Genomic DNA, 18478 nt, shown 5'->3' with positions numbered 1-18478 from the left:
CAAGGTAAAGCAGTGAAAATATTCTAATTATAGCATACACCTAAACCGATGTTGATTTTTTCAGGTGGCTAAAATGCATTTTGTTGCTGCCTCCAGCCACAGCAGTGCATTACTTCGGTTCTGTGCCGGTACTTCTGTCTACATCTCCAAACTGGGGGCATGCCAACCACCATCTACTCTAAGCAATACACTGAATATGGATATAAAGTACCTGATAACGACCCCACTCTAAAAAAGTATCCCTTCAGCTGATGGAGAAAGGATTGCTATTATATATCAAGTTATTAACTATTAATAGAGCCATTAGGTATGGCTTATAAACCCTTGTTTGTTGCATTATGAGAAAGTGGTACAAACTGAAGAAAAAACATTACTTCTAGACTTGAATAGACTTGAAGACTGCTCCTGTCTTGCAGGTCAAATATATTTCTATTGTCAATATATCCTGATTTGGTATTATTGCTCTTGTTTTCTTTTCGGATGCATATAAGCTCATGCAGTTTATAATATAACTAACTTGGTACCATAATGTATGTAATTCAGTGCCTTGTGGGTAAAAGTAAAGAATCAGTGGATTACTCTGCCCAACGCACTCTACAACAACAAAGACCTTGATTCCCAACTTGCCAAGCACGATGGCAAGAAATCATTGGAGGGTAATTATTGACTTATTCCAACTCAAGGTAGCTACACCATGGACTTCAGCCTAACATTAAACATGGACAAAAGTGGATTTCTGAATTTGATAGCGCAGCTCAGAGGGTAAGTAAATTACATCGCCCGGAGCCACTACTGCTGCATGAATGGAGCCTTTTTTATGATCACAGGGAAAACTTCTCCCGGGGGACCTGGAATTTCAGAGGGTTTTCCCCCTTAAACATACACGGGTACACTTTAAAGGTAAAAGGTAATTTTGCACTTCCTATCCTGGATAATGCTGTTTGAACTGAATGAAACGCGTTCATTCATTGCAGTTTAAACTCAAGCAAGATGTGCATTTTAAAAGAATGGCTTTAAGCCCAGCAAGAATAAGCATTCCATTATGAGAGTGAAAAATACCCAAGTTCATGTTCAGTCTAATAACTTTTCTAAATGCTGCAAACAGCAATGAAAACTCACCGTTTTGCTCCTTTACACCTGGAGGGTGAAATTTGCTGACGTGACTTGATTCAGCTTCCGAGCCATACTGTTGGAGAAGCGGTGCAAGAAGGAATAATAATGGAAGGATCATTTGGATGAGTGGTGGTTGGCGATCTCAAAACGCTGTTGACGGGATGGTTTGTATCACCACACACATGCGTCGTTTACAGGACAGCGGTGCTGTTTTGGACACATTTGGAGAGGGTACACGCAGAGTAGAATCCACATAATCTTAATCATCAGTCCGTCTGGAAAAAAAAGTGAAATTTATATCTCCCTAAATCAATACAAATCCGACTCCAAAGCCTCCAGAGTGGCCGCTTCTGCGCAATGCAAGTGCGCACCTGTTGGTTCTGTGGAAAGTTGGATACTGAGTTGGACAAAGTTTGGCTTTCAGTAATTATAATCCTGGGATTAGTTGTAAAAGCGTCCTTTTACTGGCATATCATCTATGGAACGAGGTCATTAGAGAGGCACAGATGCATTTTGGTTAAAGCGCGCGTCCACGGTGCGTTCTCGACTCAGTCTGAATAAATCCCCACAGATCTTTACGCATTACAGCAAAAGCTCACACACAGAGGCAGCGAGAGAGTCCAGCAACCTGATACAGTCTGTACCCAGAAAACATTCGCAACACCGAGACGAGTTCTGTTGTCTGGCGAGGTCTCGAGTCATAACTTGGTGGAGACTGAGATAAAATATCGCTGCGCTGCGAGGGTTGGGTTTTTGGAGACTGCCAACTGACGGCACAACAGGTGCTATACATAAAGTACAACTTCCCAGACGAGGAAACTCCCCGGCATGTTAACTATTCCGTTGCTGCCTGGTCCAATGAGGTGTTTCACCCATTTTCAGTCTCAAATTGGCAAACAGTTTCACATGTTTCCAGTAGTTTCCAGGGAAAGTGTCGAGTCTCCAGATAACTGAAGCAGCTCAGTAGAGCCAGAGAGTGTTGATAAGAGGCAATTTTGAATAAAAAAAACACACACACACACACACACGTTTCAAAAGTCTAATATTATTGGTTATTTACTTTTTCCAGAATAGTCTTTCCACAAGTGCTGAAATCATTACAATTACAAAGATAATCAAGAAATGAATCACATTACAGCAGCTGAAACTTTCACTTTATCCAAGAAAGTTTAGTTTTAAGACTAAAGATGAGAAGATGTGTGTATTCTGTGTATAATTTTTCAGTCTACATATTGTCTTACAAAATATAAAACATTTGGGGAAAGAACAATTAAATAGGACAAAATTCACTTGCTACTGTGTATATCCCATTTGCTCCTACTGTGTTAGTGCTCACAAATATCCTTTTCCCCTGCTGTTTCTATTGGGCTACATCATTGTGCCCTTTGTAGGCTGCTTACATTTTTATGTCGGTGCATCATGGTCCATCAAATTTAGAACATATACATGGTCAAACAATGAAGTCCACAGTGCATATTCACATCAGGAGCTTTATCATTCAAAAGGAAACTTTCCATAAGAAAATATGCCCAAATAAGCTTGTTTTAACCATGGAGTGACTGTTTAAAGCCTCGATTCATTTTCCCCACATAGAGATGAAAGATAAATGTGTACCCACACAAGACTTTTCAACACACTGTTGTGCATTCTGCCTAAATGTTTCTGTGGAAGGAAATGTTTAAGGGCTTCTCAATTTGTCATATCAAAGCAGAGACACCGCTTGGAACAATACTCCCTCCTGTTCCCAATTTCCTTTCTCCCCGGCACACTGTTGTACCTCATCAACTGCGTTTCATGTGGTTCCTCCCATTTCATTGTTGGCAAAATCCACCAGTGTATCCCCACACTGTATGGTAAGTCTGCCGCAGCACAGACACAACAATCAAAGGAGAGCTGGAGACATATTGAACCCATTGAGCCAGACACATGATGCAATGCTGCAGCAATTTACCCCCAGTCTCACATAGCTCAGAAACTACCACCTCAAAGAGAGTGCAGAGCAGCCATCTCTCCAGCATCAAGGTATGAAGGAAGGTTTTGTGGTTTTAATCAAAGTTAATGGCTGGGAAAGGAAGGCATGGGGCATTGATACAGTCATTTCATACGTGTGTTGCCCCCGTGGAGAGGGGCATATAGAGGTCTTCTTGTGCCTGCTGCAAGGGCCAAGGCCCTTTGTGTAAAGGAGAGTATCACATTCCATCCCTGCAAGGGCCTGCAGCAGATGTCAGCACTTCAGCATTGTGGAATCCCTCTTTCTTCCGCACACACACTCACACACACACACACACACACACACACACACACACACACACACACACACACACACACACACACACACACACACACACACACACACTCACACTCACACTCATTCACCCCTTGAGGTTTTGTCTGTAAAGGCTGGGTATTTTGTCTCGTTGTCCACATTTGATTGCCGCTTCCACGGTGGTCTTGTGAAACGTTGAGGCTTTGATACAAAGAAATATAATAAACATAGGAAATTAGAAACAAGGCAGACCTTTTGGGTCACGGCTAACGTACAGAGACATGCCAGCCAGGAGGGCTCTGTGTCCAGTGAGCAGACTGGAGATACAAATGTATACAACAGAGAATTCACAGTCGGTGGCTCCCAGCTAAATCCCATTAGATTTGCTTGCCTTTTCTGGACACATACTGTCAAACAAACAAATGCCCTCTCCCAATCAGTCTGTATTACACAATGCATCTGTCACAGTGTCTGTGAAAACACCAGTTTTTGTTCCAGGTGAAATGAAGTGAAACACAAGGGAGCGGACATGTTTTGCTAAATTTGCCAGATCGCAGCTCATTATTGCACCTTCAAGGAAAAAGGCCTCTGAGATTAGTCAATTTATATGGTAAAATCTCCTGTGGCAGCAGCGGGAGATTTTGCTGTGTGGTCCTGCAAGGAGTTGCCTTTGGTTTTCACTATAAGTGGAAAATGGGCCAGCAGAGGAATTTAGAAAGAAATGACTCACATTTTCTCAGAATTTCTAACAAATGGCAGTCTTTCACATTCATTGTTTTGCCTGATGAGTTCTTAATGAAAACACAGATACAAGGTTGTACTAATGTTTGCTCTGAGGGTGCTCTCTCCTAATATGTTGACACCCTTTTATATGTCGGTGAGATCCTGAAGTTGTGTGGATATTAATGTTGTATGCTTAACTTTGAGATGTGAAAAGTGTGACATCATGGTGATTAATTGCCCCTGGCTGCACTTGGCTTTGAAACCAGAGCCCCCTGGTGGTGCCCCTGAGGGCTACAGTCAGGCCTTTGCAGCTTCAACACTTGTTGATGTGACTCCAAGTACTTGGAACATGTCACCGTTTTGGACAAAATAACTCTTGTTTTGATTCCACTCTCTGCTAAAGAAAAGCATGCCATCATGTGATTCAAATACATTCTAAAGCTAAACTTGCTGTTTTCTAATGGAACCATCCATCCATACATTTTCTAATCTTCTTATCTTGTTCAGAGTCACAGGGGGCTGAAGCCTTCATTTTCACGCATATTTGATTTCCACCTCTAAAAACACCCATCACTACTACAGCATAACCGGTTATATTTGTTTTTCAGTGCTTGGTTTGTGGTCGCCATTCAGAGAAACACACTTTATGACTCAGAAACCTGAGACAATCATCATGACGAGAACCTGCTGCTTCTCAAATGGGGCTCGACACAAAGGATATCATCTGCATTAAGAAGATAACCTGCAAGTGAGTTTTATTAGTTGATGATAATCTGGAAATATAGATTTATCCTGCTGTTGCATTGTTGCCCTCAACATTGGTGCTCTATTTTGTAAGAAAATGGAACAATGGTTACATTGTTCCTGGGTAGTATAGTCTAATAGAAACATCAGTTCTAGGTTGTGTGGTCACAGTAACATGGCCACCTGTTTAAAATGTAATCAAACACATGAACTCCACACTGACAACAGTCTCACAGATTTGACTGGAGCTGATACAACTCTCTGTCATCTGTCATTTTTAAGTAACAGTAGCAATACTACAATATAAAAACATTCCAACTAAAAGACATGCGTTCACTGTTTTACCCAAGAAAAAGTATATAGGCATTATCAACTAAATATAATCAGAAAATTCAAAGTATCCAATATGCACGTTGACAACTTTAAGAGTATATATATATATATATATATATATATATATATATATATATATATATATATAGTATTATACTATTTAGTTTATTAGTACTGCTGCAGGTATGCAATCAGCTGTTTTAGCTGGTTGAGTCGAGCCAATTGTAAGTATAGTAATAGTCAGGATTTATAGAATCATTATCTGCAAAGTAACCATAGCTGTCAAATGAATGTAGTGGGGCAAAAAGCGCAATATTTCTCTTTGAGTACAAGTATAGAGTGGTATAAAAAGATAATAATTAAGTCAAGCTTTGTGTCCACATCCTGTACAATTCAGGTAAGTGAGATAGTCAAATTAAAGAGCCACTTTGAGTCTTTAATCAGTTACTGCAAGATATGCAAAATTATTCCAATGGTCAAATCAAAAGCACTTTGTGCCAGTGCTGTTAACAAAATACAGTTATTGTAAACAGTTCTTACTGTACATGAGTTCCCAGTGGGGCAGTACAGACAGTATGTTTGCGTTGTGCTCTACCCATTAATTCCACCAAAACACTCATATTCATGTCCAATAAATGTACCCATTACATTTGTCTGCAGCCAGTGTTACACAGCAGAACCTGAAGTGAATTAGATTTAAATGTACTTGCTACTTTTGTGATGCTGTCTGACTCCATCTGTTATTGCTCCTGAATGCTCAGAAAAAGAAAATTAAATAGGGGTGTATCTGCAGTGTGTTAGTACAAGCTGGCATAAAAACAAAGATACCTCATTTGAACTTGTGGGTTTTTCTGTGTTGTTGAAATAATATAAATACTGAAGAAAGTCATCTCAATTTCTTAGGAATTCATCTCATTACATGAACAGAGGAGCTATTATGTTGCAAGAAAACCAGTTTACTAGAAACTTCAACAGCAAACTGTCATATTGTGAGAGTAACATTTAAAAAATGCTGGACATCTCATTTTGGAAAGAACCTCTTGCTCCTTGAGGATTTCCCTCCTTACTCCTGAGTAGTCCAAAAAGGAGCTCTGAACAGCTTCCTGGCTCGATGCCTCCATCATAATCTCGGTTAGTGTTGCACTTACTAAACATCTGCTGACTGGGAAGACTCCGTTTCCATTATGGCAACCTGCTTATTTAATGATCCAGCGGTCAAATCTACTACACTGCCAAACTTCATCAATACAGTATTGTACTGGAGCCCAGCACTATGCAGTAATGAATTGTATGAGGTAGAACATCTGCAAGCCTGCAACCCTATGCATATTTCTTATTATTAGAGTAGAAATATGCACAGAATTTGAATTTACAAAGTATGCATACTAAAGATGTACAGCTTGGATAGTGTTTGGTTTGTGTTGTTGATAGATGTTACAAATCTGTCTCACATTAAAGTCTTCTGTTCTAGCATGTGTATTATGGATTAATTTGGGTTCATGCATGTTTTGTACACAGGACAGATAGAGGAAGCACCATGCAGAGGTGAAATACCTTGATCGACACTCAAAGCGAGAACTCAGCAACTACAGGACCATATCACTACCTGAACATGTCAATGTTCTGTAAAACTGCCAGTTTACTGCTGTAATGAGGGAGTTGAACCACAAAATAAAGGACTTTTCCTCTCGAGCCAGCAGAATTTGTGATTTTACATTCGTTAGTCTTTATTTGCACATTTTTTGCACAATGTCCATTTGAATGCTCCCTTTAACAAACTATACATATGGAAGCACAAAGCCTCATGCCTCATTCTATCAGTGTCAACCACTGTAAGACCCCAGTCTCACTGCAACAACAGTTGCCTAGTTTGTAGCAGGGGTGAAAAAAAAACAGTAAAACTTTTATTGAGAATTCGTCATTTGTTTTACTTTTGATCTAGAGTTCCCTTTCAGAAGAGACCAAGATCAGGACTATAGTAAAAACTTTCAAGAGCAGTAACCATTTTATTCTGGGCATGTCTATTTCAGACATGTGCACAAAAAAGGGTGCTTGCTAAGAGATTAAAACTAAACTATAATTATTATAATAGACATGCTGACTCCCCTTGAAGAGTACACTTTAGATCCTGTGAACAGTATTTACAGTGAGATTCACAAATAAGAATCACACATCCCCCACCATTTAGTTTTTTTATTTTCATTTCACAACAATCTATAATGGTGCCATCCATCAAAATAACTTCAAATCCAAGTCAAGTCAAAAGTATTCAAATCCTGCTGCACTTTGTTTTCTTCATCCTTCGTGATTTTCATCAAAGTCTTATTCAATTTGACAGCTCATGTGCTTCGTCCCCTTCCAAGGCATTTATCTTGTCACTGATCTGAATTTATGTCCATGAAGCTTCTCTGGGTTCAGTTAAATAACTTCCCATCACTTCTGAATTGAAAGCAAACATGTTACTTAGCAGCACATCATGGAAAAAATGTTTAGTAGCAACACTTGTGCAAGTCTCCCTCAGTCAAAATCTTTATTTTCATTTGAATATGAATGTGACAACACATATAACTCTTCTGAACTACAGTAGTAGTAGAAATGTGGTCTGCATACCAGGTATAACCACAATAGATTGGTTCAATCCAGCCTGACATATTTCTGGAATGGCACATGGTTGTCCATCAGCCACATGGCTCATAGCCAGCCAGTGAACATTTCTGTAGACAACACAAAAGGATCCTTGTGCTCGATTGCAAGCCTCTTGATTGTAACACCAGAACCATGCCCTGTGACATAAATCATTAATCTCTATGCATATGGTGCTGATTAATTTGTGTATGCAAATGGAATGCCTTGTCAGTCAAAATTATACCACGGGGATCGACGTGGAAAAGGCCGCCCAAGTTGTTTGACATAAAGTGATGAATGAAATATGGATCACAACTGTGGGAAACACATCAGCTCAGTTGTGTTCTATGATGGGTTTTACTTGCACCGAAAGAACAAAAGATCGCGCTTCCTGCTCCGTTCTTTTAATGTGATCCCACTAAACAGTTCTGACTTTTGTAAAGGTTCTTTATGCAGAGAAGTTATAACCGAAGGCCGGCAAATGTGGTGGTTCATAAAAGAGTTCTATTTGTGGCATGTAAAAAATTAAAAGTAATTTCTATCATCGCCAAGATAATCAATTCTATTTGTGACCAATTTGTAAAGACTGACTCAGATTTCATTACACTATAATATTTTTTTATATGAGCCATTTTGACTTCAGTTAAAACTGAAAAACTCAGGTTCAACTGATAAAAATACTGATATTTAAGTTGCTGATATCTGTTATATGCAAAAGAATGTGTTTGTAAACTAAATTCCTTTAGGTGAGGCGGGGTACTCCACCTAAACAAGTTTTTAAAGATGTTATCCGATCTCACAGAGGAAACTCATATTTGCAGTTGTAATCTGAGCCTCAGACACACAGATTCCTGCACACACACATTGTCAGACAAGTGTTTTACAACTTCTCAGCCTCTGATTTGTAGAGAAACGACAACATAAGATTACTTCCTCCCCACCAGCAGAAAGCTCAGCTCCAAGCACAATGTACTTAAGAGGAACATTAATCTTTTGTCACATAAAAGTCCTTAAACTCAAAATCAATGGTGTGACCACATTAAGTGATAATATTTGATGAGCTTTGTAATAGTGTGGACCTTTTCCAAGCTACTCATATAAACCATTCATTCATTCATTCATTCATTCATCACTCACTGCTTCTGTTATCTGTTCTTCAATTCATTCATTCACCAAGATGTAAACAAACAGACAGATTCACAGCTAAATCTCGGCACCACAAGGTCCATTTAGTGTTAGCTGTTCTGGAGCTTTTAATCATATCACGTGATCTTCATCAGCAGCTGACTTCTCATGGAATCGTAGATGGCCAACATTATTTATTTATTTTTTCCTGCGCTCTTGAAGGACTTTAATCTCCATCTGCTGATGAAGATCATGTGACATGAAGAGATGAGAAGATGAAAACGTCTGTAACAGCTCATAAATGGACCTTGTGGTGTGATCGTTTTCTCTTTCTCTCTCTCGTTCTTTAATGATTAAATGTTTGTCTATATAATGGATGTTTGTACACACATCAGAAAAAATAGGTCTATAATTTCCGTTAATGTACGGTCGGAGACAATTACAGATTGGTCCTTAATTTGTTCATTTATTCGTGTATTTTCACATTTAGAATAACTAGATTGTATAATGGCATAGCCTACGAATGAGTCTATGTAAAGCCTTATGCTCTTTATATACCAGTAAACACAAACAGAAGCCCTGAGCCTGAACTGTATTGCATCCATAATTTGCCGTCGGTCTCTGCTTTATGGTCTATACAGCCCTCATTGTTCACGTCTATCTGCCGCTAAATACCACGCAGGCCACTGGCCATAAATAGTGAGGCATTTGCGTCCATCACGTGAACGAGAACATTTCTTTTTTTCCCCTGCCGTCACGTCATGTTTGAGCGTTCAGCGGCGGCTGTGGCTGTGGAGGCGGGCGGGGAGCGGCTGTCCGTGGTGCTGATGGGAGGACTGATGATGCTCTCCGGCTCCAGTGCAGCCGCTACTGCGCATGTTGCATGACAGGTACACGCAAGCCTCCATCTTGGGCATCCCGAGCTGAGGCGAAAGGGCAGCAGCCATATACACACACTGATTCCAAAATAACAACAAACCAGGCGCGGGAATAAAAAAAAATTGGCAATTTGCCGAGATGTAACTTTTTTCCGGCCCCCGAAACCCATTCAACAAATTGCTTCAGTGAGGGGAGTGGACAACAGAATGGGAAAGAAAGACGGCGACTGGTCTGGAAGGCTCTGTTAACGACTACTTGCACTGTCAGCTTTACTCGGTCTAGTTTTCTAAGGAATTGACAGGTGCCAAAGCCGAACGGTAAGTGGGAGTGGGTGGCATGTGTTCGTGATAAACGACTTTCGTGTTATTTATGTTCGTAACGTGCACTCACGTAAAGTCAAGTCGCATGATCGCGTTCATATGTACAGGCATCTTCTTCCTGCATCCCCCCCCCTCCCCCGTCATGGTGGTCGCTGTTTGCTGTGTTGTTCCCACTCCAGCCCCTCTCCTCTCCTGATGCTCGGGGAAGTGTCAGCCTCTGTTACTTACTTTTCTCTTGCCAATGTGATGTGCAGCCACAGGTTGTGAGTGCCCCGGTAGTCTGCCTATAGGCTGCTGTTTGTTTTGCATTGCATATGATTATTTAGATAAGCATAGCACAGGCCTGTCCTCGTGGGTTAAAGCATTGTGCAGTCAGATGGGGACACCAGATACTGAGCTTAAGTGTGTTATATTATGAAAACAAAGAAGTGGATGTTAAATGTTTTTTTTTACACCAAATCACAGCTTTCTTGTGGTCCATAATCTAAAAATGCACATCCTGGGGAAGTGATGTGGGCGGAGCAGAATTTCTTATTGACCTTGGACCCATGGGGGAGACCATGTAAGGCCGCTTGAGTCACTGTGAGCCACTGTATGATGACAAAGCCTCAGCAGTTTTAAAATTGCCAGTAGTAAAACTAACAGCGAGGGCAGTGTTCTACAGAGTTGACTCAGGCAGTGCCAAGGTCAATTTATGGACTCGTACTCAGCCTAACCCACAGTTCAGCTTAGAATGGGTGTGTATGGTGTCCTGGTTCTCTCAAAAAATACATACAATTATGAGAATTTAAGGTGCTAGTGTGATCTTCAGTGCAAGATCAACTAAATTAAACAAAACAAATCATACATTAATTGCCCCTAAAACTGAAAACAGCCTCTGATAACAGCTTGATTAAGGCTGATTTAAGGCATAATAACACTTTATATTGAAAAGGAGTTGTGTAACTTGTGTAGTTGTGATGAACTTATCTTTTAATGTTTTTTACAAAAATGAATGGTAATCAGTTTTTATATTGTGATAATTGCATGAAGCCACAATACTGTGCTTCAGAGCCCGCAAGGGGTTGCTACACAAGATAGGAAAGAAGACGAGACAATATTTCCGCACTATAACGTTTATTTGTATGACTTTTCTATGTTTTTCTCCCTTATGTAAACTAGTTTAACCTTTTCAGGACTAAAAAACTATTAAAATTTAAAAAAATCTGAGAGAGGAACGACACTCCTTAGTTAATGTCACATATTAAAGACACACTCTACCAATCACAAAGGGTTGGGATGGGAAATTGCTTGGCTATTAAGGGGTTACAAGCCAAAAAGTTTGGGAGTTTTGGCCATAATGCACTGTATGCCAGTGGCAATGTCAAGATCTTGAAATGTGTCTTATTTTGTAATAAAACTCCTGCATATGGACCAGTCCTGTGCTTCCTCTTCCTCCCTGTCAGGGAGACTGGAGTAGATTGTCTGAGAAGAGAGTTGCCATGTATACGGATGCTAGAAAGAAGATAAGATGATAACATAAGAAATGCTTTCTAAGAAACGTGATTGCTTGCCAAGTTAAACATTTCCCATCACTCCAGCTGCTGCCATCCTATACGTGTGTGCCAGTGTCGACGTATGTTGGCCATCTTCTCCTCCTCAATGGGAACACCAACCAACCTCCCATTTTGCAGGAATTTTCCAAACTGATGAAACAATGTTGACTTAGCTCGGGGTGAGACAAGGTGTTTGCATGGTGACAAAAGGTTCTGAGTGGAGCGCTGGAAACCATTTCCAGTGGAGAAGATGATGATCAATGTGCAGGCGAGGAGCAGACAGGGAGTTACTGGGCCAAGGCAGTGAGTAAGAGAGAGAGAGAGTGTCTGTGTCTAGACAATAAACTGCTTCAGTTAATATACAATCTTGAGCTGAGACTGCTGGCTTTGCTGTTGGTCTCTGTGTCCCTATGCAATGAAAGGGCACCGCTTTCCTAGATGGGGATTGAATCACACAGGTACTATGGCTGCTAGCTGATTAATGACCCCTATCAAGAAATGCAAAAATGCACTGCCTTTGCATAGAGGTGTGCATTTGTAGTTGTGTTACTCTTAGACCTGGCTTTAGATTTTTCTAACAAAGTTGCACACACAGGACTATATTGTCTCCTGCATTTGAGTCTTTGTGTTGTGAGAAAGTATTGACCTGTAACAGCTATCATAGCTCAAACTCAATGAAACAGTTTGTAAAGATCATGACAAACTACTGTGGTGATAAAATAGAGAATCTAACAGCTCTGTGCAGAACCAACATTATTACTGTTAGACTTTCCTCTGCAGGTTCTAGAGCAAAGTAGACGATATTTCAGATAATATTTATTTCAGCCATCCTTTAGAGGTCACATTCACCTGAAGAGTCCTGAATGACCATCGTTATTCAGCTACATTACTCTACTGATTGGATTTATGCTTGATCTTGCACTACTTGATTTAACCATGTCAGATTGATTAATTTACATTTCAGACATTTACTGTATGTGACATGCATCCAGAGTACATGGGGATGCAGCATGTCAAGAATGCAAGGGGCAAAGTCACAGTGTTCAGGGGCTAGATAAAGCACTCTGAAGCTTTATACTGTCTGCCACTCAGGGAAAAGCTTAAGTAGCTTCTGTCTACATGTGCAAATGAATGCTGAGATTTGTTGAATGTGACGAGAAAACGATTCAGTTTGGGTTATTGAATTGTACGCCATTAAGCTTGAGTAATTTAAATGCTGTGGCCCCCTCTCTTTATTTAAACAGTTTTTTTTTTCGTCCACAGGCTCAACTCGCACCAGAATGGGCATCAAGAAGCTCGCCATCTTTCTCCTCATGCTCTCTCTTTGTCTGGATGGAGGATCTGCCAAAGAAAAAGGAACAAAGAAGGGAAAGAAAAAAGGGAAGCAGGTTTACTGTCCATCGTAAGTATAGAATAAACAACACCTTGGGTTGTTATATGGTGCAAAAGACGACAAAACATTAGGTACCTCATGTAGCATTCATTGCAAATACTAAATGCAGTAATAACAACATTATAAGGTGGCATTCAAGGTGACTCTCTTAAAGTAATTTAAATATATGAAAAAATCTAACAATTTTATTTTGATTGCAAGACTGAACTTGCAGCACCACAAAAAGTGGGGGATTCACAAGATTAAAGACAAAAAAAATTGTGCAAATGAATGAAGCAGATTGGATGTCCTTAACTTTAGTCCCTATCAGTCCCTCCAGAAAAAGAGTTTTATTGTGATTGTTGCGGGCAAAAATCCTTGATTATGCGTCACGTTTTCTTAAAAAACACGATGGAAAATGCGGGATATTTATGCAATTTTATGCGATGAAATTGCGGGAACTTGCAAGAATTGCGGCTTCATCGCGGGGTTTGCAGCTTTTCGAAGACATTCACGTCGCGTAATTATGTCACTTCATAACGTTCCCATGGCAACAGGGGAAAATGGCTGCTCTTGTGTGAAGTAAACGCAACATTTTTCAACTTTCTGCTAAGATATATGTGACTTTTTTGGAACGAAAACGGGGGATTATTAAATCATGCAAGCCCTGCATATTTTGCGTGGAAATCGGCAATTTATGCGGCGAAAGTGCGGCGTATTTGAAAAAATGCGGCCCCTGCATAAATGTGTGGACTTTGCTGATTATGCATTGAATCATGCGATCGCATAATCGCGTTTTTCTGGAGGGACTGCCCTATGCTCCAAAACACTGGGTAGTACATTTCCAATAATTCTGGCAATAAATCCATAAATATTTTCATTAGAATCTTCTTGCCTGAGACTGATGTCTTTGATACTCAACAAAGTGAATTTGTAGTTTCCAAGCCCATGCTGAGATAACCCTGATCACATCACCAGGGTTGTTTTCTCAGTTTGTTTTGACAGAACTCCTCCAGAGCCACAGAAGACGTTTAACATGTAACACCTGTTTTCACTGACTGCCTTTGACAAAAGATTTTCTGAGTCAACTTGAAGTTGTTCAAGCCATAAGTCAACTAGTCATTGCAAGTTTATGATATTAATTCAAGCCACCTTTTAAATGCTAACAGAAAAAGGGGCATTGATTGAATGGGTCGGAGCAACCACTAAGGAGACTGAATCTGACACTGAAAAACCGAAGGATCTGTCCTAGGTTTCTGCCTTTTAATAGGCAGTTTTTCCTTGCCCTTGTCACCAAGTGTTTGCTCATGGTGGTACTGTTGGGTCTCTGTAAATAATGTTATAAAGAGTTCGGTCTAGACCTGCTCTATTTGAAAAGTGTCCTGAGATAACTTATGTTATGAATTGGCGCTATACAAATAACAATGAATTGAATTGAACTGAATTGAATATTTTTACACAATAAAAAATCTCAGTTAAAAATGTGAGCAAACTTCCAACTTCACAAAAACAAATACTTGCAAAACTTATCAACATGATGGATGATGCACAACGTTAACAGTTACTCACAAATTAACTTGCTACATACTCGTTCATCTCCTGTTTTATGCCTTTCCTCTCCTCGCCTGATTCTGGACCCGCTCCCTAGGGCCTGAAAATCTCCTCCTCCCTCCAGTCCAAAACTCCTACTCTTGAAGTGTAAACAAACCTCCCATCCTTTGAGCTCCCAGTCTGTGTAGAGTCAGCAAATAAGACTGTGACTAATAATAGGAAGTAAGTAATGGCAGCTAGTACAGTTAGCACATGCAACAGTGCACCAGTAAGTAACTTCCTGTGTTATTCAGCAGGTTGTGAAAGACTTTGTCATCAACTTTTAATGGGCAGCTCTAAATTCCAGTGACTAAACTGTCCTATGTGTGAAACTGGTGGAATTTCCCTTTAATGTCCTTTTGAGCTGCCCCCATAACTTTCTATTTTACACCTGATGGATCTTACCTTTTCCTCAGCTGGTTCAAGTCTCATATGACGGTCAGTTAGGAACAATGGACATCCCAGAAAAACACGTAAAAAAGTACTCAATACTTGCAATGTGACATAATTAACCCTGATACTACTTTGGCCGCAGCTTTAGCACTTCCTTATTTACTCTTTGCTGTCTGTCTGCTAACAACTGTGTCAAATAAGTGGTGAAGTTGTCAGGTCATAGATAAACCAAAAAGGTAGTTTCTGCATATCTCTCATAATAGAAGGAACATCAGTATGTCCTAACATGCCTCTGGACTGCCCATTGTCTCTATGCAGTGGAAAGCTGCACCCTCTACTTCCTTAAATGGTAACAAATGGCTCGACAATGAAACTTTCTGAAATGAGGGAGAAAGCGTTTGATGTAGTCCCAGTATTGGCAAGTGTAAGCTGTATGACATATTTCGTGTTTAGTACTGCGGATCCCTCTGTGGATCAAGGGAACCACTTGGTTCCAGTTTAGCCGTTGTGCTCGAGGTTGTCAGAAGGGTCTGTTAAAAGAGAGGGAAAAAAAGAGGTTTAGTGGATGGGAATTATGTGTTTCACTTTGATCAGACGAACCGCAGAACGTACACACACTGCGCAGCATTCCTGTGGAGCACTTTAACTCATCCTCAGTGTATGATAAGGTTTACATAATGATATGTAAAGTGCTTTGAGAAGGGGAAATTCTTTGGCAGGAGAATTCATTGCCACCCACAAGGAGGCTTTCTTTTTCTCCTTCCTCTTCTGCCAGATCTTGTTCTCCCCTTTCGCTCTGTCTGTCCCATTGTTTTTTCATCAGTCAATCTCAGAAAACAAACAATGTTTGGCTGACTGTCTTTGAAAGTCACCACTTTATGTTATGGTGGTAATTTTCAGTAGACAGCTGTTTTTTGCTATTTTGCAGGCTAGTTCAAACAGGAAAAATTCCCTTTGAGTTCAATAAAAAGTGGATATACACTGTACAAATAATGAACTTTTTGTCATTTTTCTTCAAGTCATTTTTACTATTTGCCAGCCACATGACAGATTAATTGGCTGAATTCTTTAAAGGAGTTTTTCTTAAGACAACTCAAAATAAATCTAGAAAAATGTGCTAAATTATTTCTAGTTGTTTCTGCAAATAAGAAAAAATGCCATTTTCTTAATAACAGTTGAGTTGCTGTCAAGCATTTGACCACTGTATCAGCATCATGTGTGCTGTGTTTGGTAACACACTAAGATGGGAAACATTACATTAAAGGTCCAGTGTGTAACATTAAGGAGGCTCTATTGGCGGTAATGGAGTATAATAATTATATGTATATGTTCACTAGTGTATAGTCACCTGAATATAGGAATCGTTGTGTTTTCGGAACCTTAGAATGAGATGTTTTTATCTACAAAGGGATGGGGTCCTCTTCTACGGAGTCTGCCATGTTGAACTGCCATGTTCCTACAGTAGCCCAGAATGGCCAAACTAAACACTGACTCTAGATGGGGCCTTTTGAGTTTTTTGCGAGTTTCACCGTAGTTCTTACGGAGGTGAGCAGTTTTAATTGGCTACAATCCGCATTCTGCAAATTCACTACTAGTTCCCGTTAAATCCTACACACTGGTCATTTAAACATCAGTTTGCATTGTCACTGTGAGCATGTTAGCTCGTAGCATCTAACTTAAAGCCCAGCTACACCTAAGAACAGCCTCACAGAGCCACTATGGCTGTAGCCTTCTTAGTTTTGTTAGAAATATAATGCTTATTGACTTAAGGGACCAGTGTGTAGGATTTAGTGGCATTTAGCGATGAAGTTGCAGATTGTGAACGTTTGCATTTCTGTGAAAGAGGTTCCACTGTCCCTGTAGAGCCAAATGGCTCATTGTAAGGTAATAAAAACAGAATAATTATTATTTTCAGGTTATTATACACTCTGTAAATATACCTATAAATATGTTATTACGATTATGCGAATAGATCCAAAATGTTAGATACTGGACCTGTAATACAGTACAGATTTTTAGTCAAAAGGTGTTACGTAATTGTCCTAGAAGGTTGAAATAACGTCCTCTCTCTGCCTGAAGGATCAGGTCAACTCCCCCCACCTATTTCAATTGTTAAAAAGCCAATTTAATCCTTAACTGGTAGCTCTCTAAGGTTATAGTTTAATCAAAGAGTATACACAGTAGAGTTGGGTGTACTGTGCATCTGGACTGTTCATCTGCCAAGAATTTGACCTGCTAATGTAATCGTGCCTACAGTTCCCTCTGTCTCTTTTGTTTGCAGACAGCTGTCATCTGAGGATCTGGCCCGAGTCCCTGAAAATTCAACCAGTAACATCTTGAACAGGTTACTGATCACCTATGATCCCAGAATAAGGCCCAACTTCAAAGGCAAGTCTCTTTCCCTCTTCATCTGTCTATTTTTAATTTACATTTTTGCTGCAGTGCTGTCATGCTAATTAAAGAAACCAGTATACTATGAATATGTACCTTCAGATTTCTTCCACAAACTTGGTGCAGGGGGTTTTCTTCATGAGTGATGCTTGACACATTAATATAAATTATATTCCTGTTATGCATAGACTTTTATATAACACAGTTATAAAAGGCGGATGTTCTTGGGGTGTTGATGGTGTTGATTGACACAAACAAGCTGTTATGGGTACGAAATCTGTGACAAAAGCCAGTCTGAAATCTTAAAAGTCTGAAAAAAAACATACAGCATGAACTTTGGATATTATATCTGACTTTTTCAGTGAAACTGTTTACTTGATATTAATTATAAACAATTCAATACTACAACAAAGCAAATATCTGCCATTTCATTCGTTCCCGTCTGAGACCATTCCATCTTTACAGTGTTTACAGTGTACTATAAATGTCACACTGTAGGGAGCTCCAGGCCTCAGTCTCACAGAAACAGCCATAAAAATAACAAAGAGGTGATTGCTGACCGCTGCATCTGACTGATGGTCTTACCAGTCTTCAGGTAGACCCTCAGTTAGTTTCCATCCTGTGGCACTTGGCAGCAGCAGCCGTATCCGGGGCTCGATGTTTGATGTGTTGTGAGCAGAATCAGTTCCCTCTTCGACTGGTCTAGCAGCCAAACATCTGCTCTTGATTTCAGGGTGGGCGGAAAGCTCCCCGTCCATTAACATCCATGTCATAATCTCCCAAATTACATCCTAAACTGTGCCTTGTGCATTACTTTGGCCAGACCTATAAAGTGGTGAGCTGCTTTTATAGATCGTATAGAGAATTTTAAAACAACACCAGAAGTGTTTCTTGAATATGAATTAGTTTGCTTGGTTGCATGGAAGATATGAGCTGTATACCACCTCCATATTATGCACATTAATTTTGTGAATTGCTTGATAGAATTTGTCCTGTGAAACTCCTGCGCCTCCAGTAAACACCTCAAAGGAACTAATTTATTCAAAGCGGGGTGAGCAGTCTGCATTCA

At 40.0% G+C, this 18478-nt stretch overlaps 2 protein-coding genes and 1 long non-coding RNA gene across 7 annotated transcripts in view; 2 read left to right on the top strand and 1 right to left on the bottom strand.

Annotated features, from left to right (window-relative positions):
* The window catches only part of pdgfc (platelet derived growth factor c), a 44859-nt gene extending 42958 nt beyond the window's left edge, over positions 1-1901 (bottom strand). The window contains exon 1 of the mRNA XM_051420680.1: positions 1120-1901. Coding sequence (XP_051276640.1) covers positions 1120-1231 — 112 coding nt within the window. The 5' untranslated portion in view covers positions 1232-1901. The remainder of the gene's footprint in view (positions 1-1119) is intronic.
* On the top strand, positions 567-6871 carry LOC127374945 (uncharacterized). The gene is made up of 3 exons (XR_007887294.1): positions 567-762; positions 4711-4850; positions 6698-6871. It is a non-coding gene; the product is annotated as an uncharacterized LOC127374945 (long non-coding RNA).
* A 2553-nt stretch (positions 6872-9424) lies between these two features.
* The window catches only part of glrbb (glycine receptor, beta b), a 29473-nt gene continuing 20419 nt past the window's right edge, over positions 9425-18478 (top strand). For 2 of the 5 annotated variants that reach the window (XR_007887292.1, XM_051420676.1), the window contains exons 1-3: positions 9425-10125; positions 12927-13065; positions 17300-17406. Coding sequence is in view for 3 of the 5 variants with exons in the window: in XM_051420676.1 (XP_051276636.1) it covers positions 12944-13065; positions 17300-17406 (229 nt within the window). In the remaining 2 variants the exon portion in view is untranslated. The remainder of the gene's footprint in view (positions 10126-12926; positions 13066-17299; positions 17407-18478) is intronic. The other 3 variants (XM_051420673.1, XR_007887293.1, XM_051420675.1) reach the window with 3 other exon arrangements.

The sequence above is a fragment of the Dicentrarchus labrax genome, unplaced genomic scaffold, assembly GCF_905237075.1.
Source record: "Dicentrarchus labrax unplaced genomic scaffold, dlabrax2021, whole genome shotgun sequence".
In the NCBI taxonomy this organism is placed as follows: domain Eukaryota; kingdom Metazoa; phylum Chordata; class Actinopteri; family Moronidae; genus Dicentrarchus; species Dicentrarchus labrax.
This window is presented reverse-complemented; position numbering and strand designations above follow the sequence as displayed.